Source organism: Ovis canadensis, chromosome 24, assembly GCF_042477335.2.
Source record: "Ovis canadensis isolate MfBH-ARS-UI-01 breed Bighorn chromosome 24, ARS-UI_OviCan_v2, whole genome shotgun sequence".
Lineage (NCBI taxonomy): Eukaryota > Metazoa > Chordata > Mammalia > Artiodactyla > Bovidae > Ovis > Ovis canadensis.
The window spans coordinates 53,223,616-53,237,654 of NC_091268.1; the positions used below are offsets into that span (position 1 = coordinate 53,223,616).

The window sequence follows — 14,039 nt, forward strand, 5'->3', positions numbered from 1 at the left end:
TTATACAACCAGCCACCACTACCTGCTTCTGCCCAAACACCAATCCGATGTTTTCCTTCATGCTGGAGCTTCCGCTGGTGCACACCACAGGCTGCCGCTTGCCCTGCCCAACCTGATTGGTGCAACTTATACGGACGCCTGCTGAAATGATGCAGTATGCCTGTAACACCTGAACCATCTTGGTGAACTCCTGCTGAAAACACACAAACCCAAGGACTCAAGGTTACTTCAGTTTTACAAGAATCATATGATGTTACACAGCCAACTCAAGGTTCTCATATCATCTTCCAATACGACAAAACAATTTATGAGCTGAATCTCCCAACATGGTATCCAAGAGAAATCAGAGGATAAGGTTCTTTTGTGTGTGTGTATGCAATGCCAGCCAATGAAGTAATACCCTTATGGGCACTCTTGTTGTTGTTGAGTCACTAAGTCGTATCCGACTTTTTGTGACCCTGTGGGCTGGAGCCTGCCAGGCTCTTCTGTTCCTGGGATTTCCCAAGTAAGAATACTAGATTGGGTTGCCATTTCCTTCTCCAGAGGATAAGGTTCTTAATGACATTTGGCTCATTTTGAAAATGTCCAAGTTTTCTGCTATAAAAATTGAGACGTACGTTCCCTTTGACGTCAGAATCCTCACTCTGGAAATTTATCCTTGCAAAAAAAACAGTGGCCTAAACAATCAAAAATGTATTATGAAAATGTTTACTGAGACAATCTGTAGTTGTGAGAAATTAAAAACAATCTAAGCAGGGGCCAATTAATTACAGTATATCCATACAATGGTACCATGATATAGAATAATATAGAACCAGTCGACCAAAAAAGATATCTACAATATACTATATAAAAAGTCAAGGTATTGAACAGTGTATATAATATGATCCTAGTTGTTAAAAGAAAAAAAAAAGAAAGAAACATATGTAGAAAGGTTGCATATACACATATGCATTTAAAGTCTAAGGAATACAAACCAAAGTCTGGGAGACAAGCAGAAATACCACCAACTTTCTGCCACACACAATTCCATGTGATTTAAACATTTCATATTCTGTATCACTTGATTTCCTAATATTAATATTTATCTTGAAAACTTTTCTAAGATTTATGAATACATGAAACTAGGAGACTGGAAAGGCAAAGCAAACTGTTAACCATGGTCGTCTCTGGCAAGTACGAGTTCTCTTATGCCCACGTTTTTGAGGCACAGATGTGTTTACCATACAATACAAAATAATAATAAAAGTTTTCTCTGTATAAAAAAATGTTTAATTTTTAAATTAAAAAAGAAAACATATTTTAAGTTTTTCTATGCTTTGCAAAATTTATAAAAGTTTTAACTAGCACAAATTGCTTTAGAGGTAAAGAAAGTTTTAAGCAGCATATGTTTAAGTAATTTTTTGGATTATAAAAAACAGAGATACAAAATAGAAAGGCTCAAGGAAGACAGCAAAAATGATAGCAGATCCAAGAAAAACCACTGGTAGCATTCATGCATCTACTCTCCCAGTCTTTTTTTCTATGCTGATTTAGGCAGTTGCTTTGTTTTTACAAAACTGTAATCATATATACACATATATATACACACACACACACATCCATGGAAAAGGAAATGGCAACCCACTCCAGTATTCTTGCCTGGAAAATTCCATGGACAGAGAAGCCTGGCAGGCTACAGTCCATGGGGTCACAAAAGAGTCAGACACAACTTAGCAACTAAATAGCAACTTACATACATGTGATTACATACATACATATTTACACATATACCTATATACATATATAGGCAATTTCTAACTGCTTTTTAAACACAGCAGTTATATAATATGCAGCTATTTCATTTTCATTCCAATTCATAAAAGTTATACTGATTCACTTTTCAGGGAACCAAGAAAAATTATCTTCTTTAAAAATACAGAGAGGATCAAAAAATGGACTCATTTCCCATACTAGAAAACCTTCTAAACACAATTTGATGATTCATTCCAAAAAAAGAAAAGGATAGGGTCTGGCCAAAAAAAAAAAAAAAGGATAAATCATCCGAAAGTTGGGTCTTTTAGGGAAAGAGATGAGCTAAGGACCTCTCCAAATAGTAAAAAATTAAAGGAAGAGAATGAACAGTCGTGCAAACCAGCCTGATTGATTGTGAACTGCGTCTGGTCACCACACTCTCCAGACTCTGGCGAGTCAGGATTAGATTTATTGTATTTCTTTTTGGCTGCTCTGGGTCTTAGTTATAGCATGCAGGCGCTTTTAGCTGCAGTGTGTGATCTTTTAGCTGCAGCATGCGGGATCTAGTTCCCTGACCAGGGATCAAGCCCGGGCACCCCCCTTCCCCAGGCACTGGGGGCATGGCGTCCCAGCCTCTGGACCACCAGGGAAGTCCCTTACCGTACCTTCTTAATATTCCTTTGAAACTCCTTATGGCGCACAGGAAGCGTATAAAATAGCTGCTGCACGCTGACTGTCGTCCCCCTGGGTCGTGGGTAGGGGGTTTTCTGGAGGATTTTTCCATTGTGATCAAACACCAATCGAGTTCCAACCTTCACAGACGTGTGGCAGGTAGAAATAGTCACGTCGCTGTAAGAAAAAGGGAGCACAGCACGGTCAGCTAAAGATGCCCAGGTGCTGGACACCACGTGCTCGTTTTCTCACTTCCATTCTCTCAAAACTCTCCTAAAAAGATGCTGATCCTTCCGAGATCATCAAGAGAGATTAAAGGGGTGAGGAACCGTCATCAAATCTAAAGCTTGGGCCCCAGTAGATAGTGAGAGAGTTCTGTAACTATTTCGTTTTGATAAAAGCCTTGATACTTGCTTTGGTTAAACTGCAAAATAAAAGATCTTAAAACTTCTGAATTCACCAATAAAGATTCATTTCTCTGTTTAGCTATCATACTACTACTCTAATAAAATCTTAGAAGATGTTGTGCAGCTAATAAGTGTTTAGCAAATTTTTTCCTCAACATCAAAATAAAATCAATAGTACATGGCATCTATATTTATCTATATGTTACTTTTTTAAAAATTTATTTATTTATTTGGCAGCAACAGGTCATAGTTGCAGCATTCACGATCTTTGATCTTTCACTGCAGCAGGTGGGATATTTAGTTGAGTGATGTGAGGTCTAGTTCCCTGACCAGAAATGGAACCCAGTCTCAACCACTGGGCCACCAAGGAAGTCCCTACGTGACAGCTGCTCAGTCGTGTCCAACTCTTTGTGACCCCATGGACTATACAGTCCGTGGAATTCTCCAAGCCAGAATACTGGAGTGGGTAGCCTATCCCTTCTCCAGCGGATCTTCCCCACCCAGGAATTGAACCGGGGTCTCCGGCATTGCAGGCAGGATTCTTTACCAACTGAGCTATCAGGGAAGCCTAGCTATGTTACTTTTAAATTGAGAAGTTTCTGCTTTAACAAGGATAACAATTGTTTTATAATATTATATACTATTTGCTTCATTTCATTCATTCATTGCTTACATTTCAGAAATATTACCACTTAGGTTGACAGTATGATAAAACAGAACAGAGAAGCTAGAAGTTGAGAATATTCCTATGGAAAAGTGTTAAAAAAAAAATGATTCTAATCAGACTTCTCAATTTTCAGAGAGATTTTTAGAAGGGGTAAAGTTAGAGGATAAAAACGTTGCATCACCTCAGTGCACAGAGTGAGCTCAGAGCTTCCCCTCGAAAGCCAAAAGTTTCAACCTGAGTGAGGTCAGCAAACTCCTGAATCTTCGAAGTGTGATGTTTCAGAGCTGAGAAAGAGGTGACGAGTCTAAGTGCAAGATATTGCAAATGACAGAGCAATGAACACAGTACCCACCCAAGTGACTGGTTTTAAAAGCTGTTTCTGTGTTTCCTAAGACAGTGTTACCCCAAGTTCTCAAATATTGGGCCCAAATATTTAAAATAGGATTAGCAAAGTACCACTTACTTAAGCCTTCAAAATTTGCTTCTTCTACCCCACATCCGTTGTCTGAAACTTCGATGAGCTCCACTCCATAGTCTTTAAGCCTGAGATCTAAAAAGGTTAAAGTACTGACTTCTTAAATTGATCGACATGAAGAGACTTTCGAGTGGAAGACAATAGTTATAACTTTCAAAATGCAACTCTGAGTCCTAACTGTATTTATTTAAATACACTACTGTCTTCTTGTGTATTTTATTCTTTAAAGTCCTTCTTGGCTGTTTACTAGCCCAGATAAAGTAGTTTCATTTTTTTTTTTTTCCTCTTTCCTTCAAGACGATAATTTTAACACAGCCTTCAAGAGAACAGGTTCTGGAATCAGACTCCCGGGGGTCAGATTTACTAGCTAAAGCTCGAAAAAGGCAAATTCCTTATGCCTTAATTACCTCTTTTGTAAACTGGAAATAATTATTGCAACAGTAATCCCCAATCTCATAAGATTACTCTGCAGACTAAATGTTACCTACACAGTTCTTAGCACAATGGCTGCCTGGCACATAGTAAGAACACAATAAAAGTTAACTATTATTATGATTACTACCTAGCCAAGTACTAGGCACATAATAGGTGCTAAATTTATGTTTAAAAAATAACAATTTCTCAGCATATCAATGATTGTCTTGCTACAGTCTTATTTTTTATGCTTAAATAATAACTTCACAGCATATCAATGAGCATCTTACTGTTTCTTGAATAAAATAGCATAAGCTGATTATTTCTTGTGGCTTAAAACTCTCCCAAACTTACCAATACTAGTTGCACCGGCATCCACACTATTTTCTACCAACTCCTTCACAGCAGTGCTTAGACCAAGTACCACTTGCCCAGAACAAATCTGATGGACTGACTTCCGATCGATAGGTTTGATGGCCTTAGCAAGTTCTGAACTAAAGAAACCAGTTACAAGAGACAAAGCAAGTAGGCAATTATATATTATTTTCATCCTGGTTTGAACTGTGGGAAACAATTCATCTCTGTTAACAGTTAACTGGTCTAATCCATCCATTACATTAATATATCCAATAATTATATTCATAAATATAAATGTTGGTCTACAATCCTTAAACATGTCAAAAATTTTCTGAATGGATACGTCAAGTAAAATAGATATTTAAAATCGAATTATACTGGGATCTAGATGGGGAAGGCACATGTCCCCCTCAAGCTATGGGTCAATAAACACTTATAATAGGACCTTCTTTCTTGAAAACTGAAAGCAACATTTCCCCACAATTTGAAAAACCAAAAGTTTGCTGGGAAATCCAGTGTTCATGTCAAAATCAAAACCATCCCAGAAATCAGGTACCAGCTGGGTAACTACTCCTAACGTTACCTTCAAATACCCACTCCAGGGGCTTCCAGCAGTTAAGTATCCACCTTGCAATAGGGGACATAGGTTCAATTCCTGGTTGAGGAACTAAGATCCCATATTCCACAGAGCAACTAAGCCTGAGAGCTATAACTAGAGAGTCTGTATGCTCAACAAAAGATCCTGCCTGCCACAATGGAGACCAAAGGGAGCCAAAAAAAAAAAAAAAAATCCCCACTCTGAATCCAGGCTGCCAGCTCTTGTCTTGGCAAAGCCCCTCAGAGTCATGACTGTACCTCCTTTCAGAATTTTCCAAAGGGTTTGTCTGTTTTCTCTCTACTTCAATGAATCCCCCATGATACCACCAGTTACTTTAGAAACCGCAAAACTCGTCAAATAATTTTACTTTTTCAAGAACTCGCTAGCACCACACTGTGTGCTACGTGTGTGTACTGTCATGTCTCACTCTTTGCAACCCCATGGGCTGTAGCCCGCCAGGCTCCTCTCTCCAGGAATTATCCAGGCACAAATATTGGGTTGCCATTTCCTCCCACGGGGCATCCTCCTCACCCAGGGATCAAACCCACATCTCTTAGGCCTCCAACCCACATCTCTTAGGCCTGCTACACTGGCAGGTAGACTTTTTTTTTTACCGCTACTTGTCACCTGGACACAGTATATCCTCGGTGATAAACTGAAAGTCACTCAGTCGTGTCCGACTCTTTGCAACCCCATGGACTACACAGTCCATGGAATTCTCCAAGCCAGAATACTGGGGGGGGCATAGCCTTTCCCTTCTCCAGGGGATCGTCCTGACCCAGGAATCGAACCCAGGTTTCCCACATTGCGGGCGGGTTCTTTAACCGCTGAGCCACCAAGGAAGCCCAAGAATACGGGAGTGGGTAGCCTATCCCTTCTCCAGGGGGGAATCTCCCAGATCCAGGAATCAAACCCGGGTCTCCTGCATTGCAGGCAGCTTCTTTAGCAACTGAGCCATCAGGGAAGCCCATATCCGCGGTAAATCCTTCTCAAAAAAAAAAAAAAATCCTTCCTCTTCATTTTACCTTGCAAAAAATTCTACTCAAGTTTGTCTTAAATGTAAAAACTGCAGACGAGACCACATAAAATGGAAAAAAGTACCTCTAAAAATAAGTTGATTTGGCAGGACATCCTATACGGGCCCAGCCTTGACATTTGGGGGAGATACAACATTTACACAAACACAGAGAATCTGGGATCACGAATCTGACAACTATGCAGCAACGCTACCCGAAGATCTGCTAACCCCGAATTCGGTGTCTCTGCGGGTAACCGTGTACTCGAGGAGATACGGAAGCACTGTGTCCTTTAAAACTATGCGGCTATGCAAATTCGCGTGTCTTGAAGCCGCCCCTAAAACAACCCTCAATTTAGAAAGAGAGAGAGCGCGCGCAACCAGTTAACAAGGAAAATAATTCCGTCTACTGGGATTTCAAGCTCCGGGTTCAGGTCCGCTGATGAGTGGCAGCGTCCGGAGAGGGGGCCGAATTCCCCGCGGACCCCGACCTCAAAGTGAACCCACAGGGCGGCGGGTGGGGGGCGCACTGAGGAGCCCGCTCCGGGGTCTCCGTGTCGCCAGCTCGTTCTGCGCCGCAGTCACTTTCCCCTTCGTTCCAAAGGCCTGGAACGCCGTGGGCCTTAGCCAGGGCGACCGCGAGAGAACCCTGCAATCTCGGCTCACCTCGGCCCGTCAGCTCGCTCCATGGATGCAGAGCCTGAGGCGGGACTAGAGCGGTTCGCGCCGCCGCTCCCGCGGCCGCCCGGCCGCCCATTGGCTGCTTCCCACACAGTGCCCTGCCCACTTCCGGATAAGGCCGCGAACGCTTCCCACAGCTTCTTCTCGCTGATTGGTGGTGTCAAAGGTCGAGTCCGTGACGTCGAGATAGCAGGGGCCAATTAGAGCACAGAAACTGCGCTTTCCCGAAAGCCCGCAGCCCGGTCGGAAAGGAGGTGGCAGCAGACTGTCGTAGACTTGGACGGTTTGTGAGCGTTCGTGTCTCTCACCTGCCACCTTCCTTCCTTTGCTTCCCAGGATGCCGATGTACCAGGTAAAGCCCTATCACGAGGGCAGCGGATCTCTCCGCGTAGAGCTTCCCACCTGCATGTACCGGCTCCCCAACGTGCACGGCAGGACCGGCAGCCCGGCGCCGTCCGCCGACCACGTGCAGGTAGGAACGCGCGGCCCTTGCCCCGCCCCCCCCCACCATTTCAGTGCGCAGGCGCCAAGGCCCCGGCCCACCGCCTGCCGGTGCAGTGCGCAGGCGTCAAGGCTTCGGCCCCACCGCCTTGCCTGTCCAGCACTCAGGCGCCCTAGCTCCTCCGAGGCGCTGAGCCGCCGCCCTCTTGTTCAGTGCGCAGGCGCTGCCGCGCTGGTCGGCGGAGTTCGGGGTCTAGGGTCCGCGGGTCGCCCCACGTCGGGACCGTGCGACCTGAACTGTGTCGAACAAAACCGTGGCGACTAGACTCGATCGCCTATCCCCACCCCAGCCTCACGCGCCCGCCGGCCTCCGAGTGACCATAACTTTTACCCATTGGAAGATCTATCCCATCTTTTTTTTTCCCCTCCGCTTAAGGCTGCTTAGACTTTTTTTTTTTTTAAACCAAATTCTACCCACAGAAAAGTGAGGAATGCATCAGTGGCGAGTTCTAAGGAATCGTAAAGCGAATCCCAGGGTCACCCATTCAGGGCAACAAGTCAGCGCCCCCACTTAAAACTTGCGCGGTCATTGTGTCCTGCGTTTCTCTCTTGCTTTGTCCCCTGGGTGTGCGTCCCTGGACAGTGGGGTCTTGGTGTCAGAGGGAGCCTTCAGTGCGTGCCCTGCGGTGTCTGGCTGCCCCTTCTGAACGTAATTGGAAGAATCGCTTTGCTGCATGAGAAAGCTTCGCTTTCATCCTCTGTGGTTTACTGCTCCTTGGCGTAACTGTGCCGCCAAGTCTTTATCCATCCCACTGCCCACGGGCGTCTGCTGGTTTTCTATTTTAGGCCATTATGAACAGTTCTGCAGTGAATATTCTTGGACAAGAGCAGACATAGAGTACATACCACGGACATGGGATTGCCGGCTCAGTGGGCTGGTCCATATTCAGTTGCTTTTCAAAGCGGTCATCCCAGTTTATGCAGTGGAGGTGAACTTTTTTTTTAAAGAGATTCATTTTATCTATTGATTTTTAAATTGTTTTTAAGAAATATTTGGCCGCTGCTGCAGCACAGGGGTTCTTAGTTCCCCGACCAGATTCGAACCTTTGCCGCCTGAAGTCGGAGTGCAGAGTCTTAATCACTGGCCTGGCAGGGAAGTCTGTTATATTTGTTTTTTAATTTTGGAGCTATGTGAATTTCTGGTGCTGGCACCCTTCCCAAAGCTGGTTGGGAGTACAGTGACATCTTCATATAGTTTAGTTTAGATCTCCCAGACCTCCAGATCAGTTCAGCACCTTTTCATGTTTATTGGGCATTTTGATTTTGCCTCCTTTGTAAAGTAACTGCTCAGCTTTGACTTTTTTTATAAATTGCAAACACATCTTAATCTCCCTGCAGGAGAAACTTTTAGTCCATTCTGACTCAGATGAGTGAATAGAGAACTTCTGTGATTCGTTTTCCCTGTCATCCTTTGTCCCACGAGTTTTCTGCCTCGACTGTAAGGGAGGTGGTTAGTTTAGTTTGAAAGCAAATAACACAAGTGTTGTCTCACTGCAGAGCTGAGGCAGTGATGCAGGTATGGTCCAGTGTCTCCTTACCTGGAGGTCCCCATGGAGGCATACATACGGTCCAGTGCCTCTCAACTGGACAGACTCATGGAACTGAAAAGGAAACCCCAGAGTGGGGAGCATCACATCTCTTTTGAGACCAAGTCCTTTTTTTTTCTTTTTTAAAGTCTGCTGCCTGGCTTCCTTTGGGCATTTAACTGTGAACTTGCAACCTAGAAGATAATAACCTAGCAGATGATAGCAATGCGGATAGATCATTAGAAACCTAGCATCTCCAGGGGAAATGAGAGCAACTCAAAGAATAAACGACTTCTAAATACATGTAGATAACACACGTGGATAAACACAACACGCCAAGTCACAGTCTAGCCCGAGCAAGCAAAACAACAGGCCAGCGTTGGAAAGAGTGGTAGGTTTGAGACTTCTGGGGGTCCACTGGTTAAGACGCTGCCCTCCTAATGCAGTGGGTTTACAGGTGCAGTCCCTGGTTGGGAAACTGAAGTCCCAAATGCCACACGGCAAGGCTTTAAAAAAAAAAAAAAGTGAGGCAGATCTCAGGTTCCTCAGATGAAGCTATGTTGGACTCTTGATCACAGATCATGTTCCACATGTAGTACTGGGTCCAGTCTTCAGTGAGTGTCGATGGGTTTTGAATACAGTAGGTATTCCGCCCCTGGTCGGGCAGGGGCGCTATTGCCATATGTAGAAATGAGCGAAGCTGAGCACAGACAACGCGCACACACAGGCTGGATTACAGGCCTGGAAATACTACTCAGGAGGACTAATACTGAGTAACCTGAGGATGTCACACAGGTGGTGGCCTCACCGGTCACATATTTTGCCTACAGACATTTCCGGTCAGCGCCCCATTATGTACTTGGCAGACTGAACTCTTTATTCTTCTTTATTCCACCGAGACCACTGTCATCTTGCATTTCTCTGCTATGTGATCTTAAACAAGAGCGGCAGGCAAGGGAGCTGAGAGGTGGAGATCCAGCCGCAGGGTAAATAGGCATTAACCTGCTGAGAGCTGGGGGAGGGGTGTTACAGAGGGAACTCCATAAGGAAAAGCCCTGGGGCAGGTAGGGGCCTGTGCGTTTTAAGACCCAAAGGACAGTGTGGCCTGTTTGCAAAGAGGGGGAGAATGAAGGGAGAGGAGGTAGCCAGAGGACCAGCCGTACAAGCTCTTTATCAAGCCAGGTTAAGGACTCTGCTTTTTAGCCTAAGAGGTTGTTTTGCTTTCTGGCCACTATCCTGGGGATGGGCAGGAGGGATGGATCAGAAGGGTGCCAGGTGGAAGGAGGCCAGGTGGAAAGTGGTGTCTCAGATTCAGGCGGTGACTATGGAGGCAGCTTATGAGCCACTAGATTCCGGAAAATGGACAGCAGCTGATGATGAATTGGATATTTGAGGAGGGCAGTTATGAGCAACGAGGGGAGGAATGCAGTGTTCCTTAAAGTCACCAGCACACAAATGTGAGCAGGCGCTCTTCCCACACTCACGTACGGTGAGCCCATATTTCTATAGACTCAAGGTCATGGCCTTGATGAGCCTTCTGTCTACTTATGAGCATCTTAACTCATGCTTAAGGGGTCCTTCTCTTGATTCAAATGAATTATCTTTTGTGAGAGCTTGAGAATCTAGACTAGAAATAGGCTGCATATTGTTACTACTGGGAGGCTTCTCACTATTGCTTTTTAAATAAGTATGTAGAGATTTATTCCCAGCAGATATTGTGTTAGTCCAACTCTTTGCAACCCCACGGACCGTGGCCCGCCAGGCTCTGTCCATGGGGATTCTCCAGGCAAGAATACTGGAGTGGGTTTCCATTCCCTTCTCCAGGGGACCTTCCCAACCTAGGGGTTGAACCCAGGTCTCCTGCATTGCAGGCTGATTCTTTACCATCTGAGCTACCAGGGAAGACCTCAGCAAATATTACTAGTTACTTAAGGTATACCAGTCCACCAACAGGCAAGAAAGATGCAGAGATTCAGTGAATGAAGGATGTGAGTATTCCCTGTTTATGAAGTTATACATTTCAGCAGTGAAGAAGTTCTAGATAATTCTAAGGTAAGGGAGTGCCAGTACCACAGCAAAAATGATTCGGGGCAGAGATCACACACACACTGACACACACACACTACCACCACCACCCTGCCCACCCCGGATATACTTCCAAACCTAAAGACACTTTGTTTAAGTTGTGTGTGCCCCAGTTTTCCTTCCATTAGTATAAATTATTGATCACATTCTTATTGCCACCCCCCTGCCTTTATTCTGTTCATTTACGTAAAGTATTTTGAACTAGTTTGATAGAAGGAACAATCTGTGTTTGTTTTTTTCTCATTCTCTGTTTTTAAAGACTTAAGTGCCTGAAATAGGAGCCTTACAATTTCAGAGTGGTTTTTAGTCGCAGCATGGTTTGTTTTATAGCATTTGGGGATTGATTTCAGGACCTATGGGACTGCGGAAAATGAGATGATCCTGCTACTTCATTTTGATGTCTTTTGAAAGGCAGGAAGTTTGATGAATTCATGGAACTAAGTAGAAGGCAAGTGGCCAAGTTTAAACAGAGTGCTTTGCCATGAGAGGAAATGAATGTTCTGATGTTGGTCTGTTTAGGAAGCCTCAGACCCGTCTCTTCAAGCTCTTGAGTCCCGCCAAGATGATATTTTAAAACGTCTGTACGAGTTGAAAGCTGCGGTCGATGGTCTATCCAAGATGATTCAGACACCAGATGCAGACTTGGATGTAACCAACATAATCCAGGCTGACGAGCTGGCTGCTCTGTCAACCAGCACCGTGGACTTAAACGCCATGCTCGGACAGGTAAGTTCATTCAGCAAGCTGAAGAACATCACAATGCTGGGTGGTGGTGGGTGCTGGAAGATCGTGCTAGTGTGACTGAAGCCCCAGTTTCCACATTTTCAAAGACGGTACACAAAGCACATTCTTTTTTCCTCTTCTGATTGTACCTGCACGGAACAGATGCTTGAGCTGAGTGAAGCTAGGCAAGCGCTAATGCAGCTCTGCCGTTCTGGATGCAGAGGAGACTGGGAGGACCCTTAGGCAGAGGAGGGGCCCAGGAATCCCTTCTTCCTGCCACTCGTGGCAGCTCCGAGCAGCCTCCGAGCCCTGGGGAAGCAGCTGTTGGGTGGCTTGTCGTGCTTCTCTAAGTTTCCCCCAAGTCAACCTTTGTTCCTTGGGAAGGGCCTGAATTTCAGAGCTTTGGCTGCCCAGGCACAGATATTTCACCAAACCTTCTGTAGTTTGTTGCCGAAAGCAAGTCACTGTGTCATACCTCAGACATATTTTGCTTAAATCCATTTGCTCTATTAAAATTCAATTGCTGCAGCTGATATAGGGAACAATTCGATACACAGAGAAAGAACATCTTGTTAACAACTGGGTACAGAAGAGTTTGCCCCAAGAATCCCCGCTAGCACCACCCCTAGAATTGACGGTAGAAATGGTCCTGCTTGAAAGCCTAACAAGTGAGGCCACGCTGCAGTGTCTGGCCCAGAGCTGTTTTTGAAAACATGCGTCCCTCTGCAGTCAGTGTCCCTTCATCACCCAGTTCACGTTTGCATGAGACTCCACCCAGCTAGTCCCCCGAGAGCCAGTCTGCGTAGGGGATAAATCGGTGAGCACAACCGTGTCGGGTGTCCCAGGGCCGGAGGGGCCTCCCCGAGCTCACGGTGCTTCAGATGAATTTTGATACTGCAGAAGGCAGGGTCAGGTAACACGATACATTTGGAGAAATGGAGAGCATCCAGTCGAGGTCCACATGAAGAGCGTCAGTCAGGAGTAACCTGGCCAGACCAGAGGCCAGATTGTGGCAGGGCTGTGGACAGAAAGCCGAGCCATTTGGCCTCTGCTGTACCGGATGAGTTCATTCGTTACGGAGTGTGGAAGCACAGAAATAAGACAGTCTGCATCTAAAAGGGCAGGGCATGTCGTAAATCACCTGTAATTAAGTTTAGAAAACAAAAAGGCAGTGCATTTCAGCACTCTAATTCAGTCTCCCTTAGCCAAGACCCTCTTCCTCAGGGCTCTTCTGTGCTCAGTCACTCAGTCATGTCCAAGTCTGCGGCTCATGGACTGTAGCCCACCAGGCTCCTCTGTCCATGAAGTTTCCCAGGCAAGAATACTGGAGCGGTTTGCCATTTCCTACTCCAAGGGACCTTTCCAACCCAGGGGTCAAACCCATGTCTCTTGAGTCTCCTGTGTTGGCAGGTGGATTCTTTACTGCTAAGCCACCTGAGAAGCCCCAAGGGGCTCCTCATTGGCACATAAACCAAATTGCTGTAGAAACTATATACTGTTGAGCGTTCAATTTAGTAAAAGGAGTAATTGCATGTGTTTAACTGTCTTTTTAACTTGGGGAAAAACAGAAGTGTCCTTCCCACCGTGTTGTACTGACTTGATGGTAAAGTCACTTGTTTATGGGAGCGTCCGTGCGGGGCTGGAGGGACTAGGGTCGCTGCCGTCCCCGGTTCTCACCAAGCTGAGAGCCGCAGGGGCCCCCTCCCGCCTCAGCTGCGGCTGGGGTGTTGGCGGCGTCCTCCGGGAGGTGACACCTGCTCGAGTGAGCCTGGCCGGGTTCTGACTCCCGTCGTGGGGCGGGTTGCTGCCCCGTGGCGGTCTGCCGCTCCCCAGGACCACGGGGCGCTGAAGGACATCGTGATCAACGCCAACCCCGCCTCGCCGCCCCTCTCCCTGCTCGTGCTGCACCGGCTGCTGTGTGGCCACTACAAGGTCCTGTCCTCAGTGCACACGCACTCGGCCGTGCGGAGCGTGCCGGCCAACCTCCTCCAGTGCTTCGGCGAGCAGACGAGGCAGCAGCCCCGCCACGAGTACCAGCTGGGCTTCACCCTGATCTGGAAGGACGGTGAGCGGCGGGATGGGCTGACGCCCACCACCTGAACAGGAAGGGGCTGGGGTGCTCCTCGGCCGTCCGCCCTCAGGTCTGATCCTCTCTGAGTCTGGGAAGCCCCTGAGGGCTCTGCA

General features: G+C 46.1%; 2 protein-coding genes across 5 annotated transcripts in view; one reads left to right on the forward strand and one right to left on the reverse strand.

Annotated features, from left to right (window-relative positions):
• PMS2 (PMS1 homolog 2, mismatch repair system component) overlaps positions 1 to 7,526 on the reverse strand; it is a 24,119-nt gene extending 16,593 nt beyond the window's left edge. For 2 of the 4 annotated variants that reach the window (XM_069570130.1, XM_069570133.1), the window contains exons 1-6: positions 7,006 to 7,526; positions 4,724 to 4,863; positions 3,944 to 4,030; positions 3,662 to 3,764; positions 2,400 to 2,583; positions 23 to 190 (exon numbers count right to left, since the gene is read on the reverse strand). In XM_069570130.1, coding sequence (XP_069426231.1) covers positions 23 to 190; positions 2,400 to 2,583; positions 3,662 to 3,764; positions 3,944 to 4,030; positions 4,724 to 4,863; positions 7,006 to 7,028 — 705 coding nt within the window. In that variant the 5' untranslated portion in view covers positions 7,029 to 7,526. Of the gene's footprint in view, positions 1 to 22; positions 194 to 2,399; positions 2,584 to 3,661; positions 3,765 to 3,943; positions 4,031 to 4,723; positions 4,864 to 7,005 lie in introns of all 4 variants that reach the window. The other 2 variants (XM_069570129.1, XM_069570131.1) reach the window with 2 other exon arrangements.
• The window catches only part of AIMP2 (aminoacyl tRNA synthetase complex interacting multifunctional protein 2), an 8,379-nt gene continuing 1,068 nt past the window's right edge, over positions 6,729 to 14,039 (forward strand). The window contains exons 1-3 of the mRNA XM_069570138.1: positions 6,729 to 7,492; positions 11,652 to 11,858; positions 13,689 to 13,920. Of these exons, the coding sequence (XP_069426239.1) occupies positions 7,358 to 7,492; positions 11,652 to 11,858; positions 13,689 to 13,920 (574 nt within the window). The 5' untranslated portion in view covers positions 6,729 to 7,357. The remainder of the gene's footprint in view (positions 7,493 to 11,651; positions 11,859 to 13,688; positions 13,921 to 14,039) is intronic.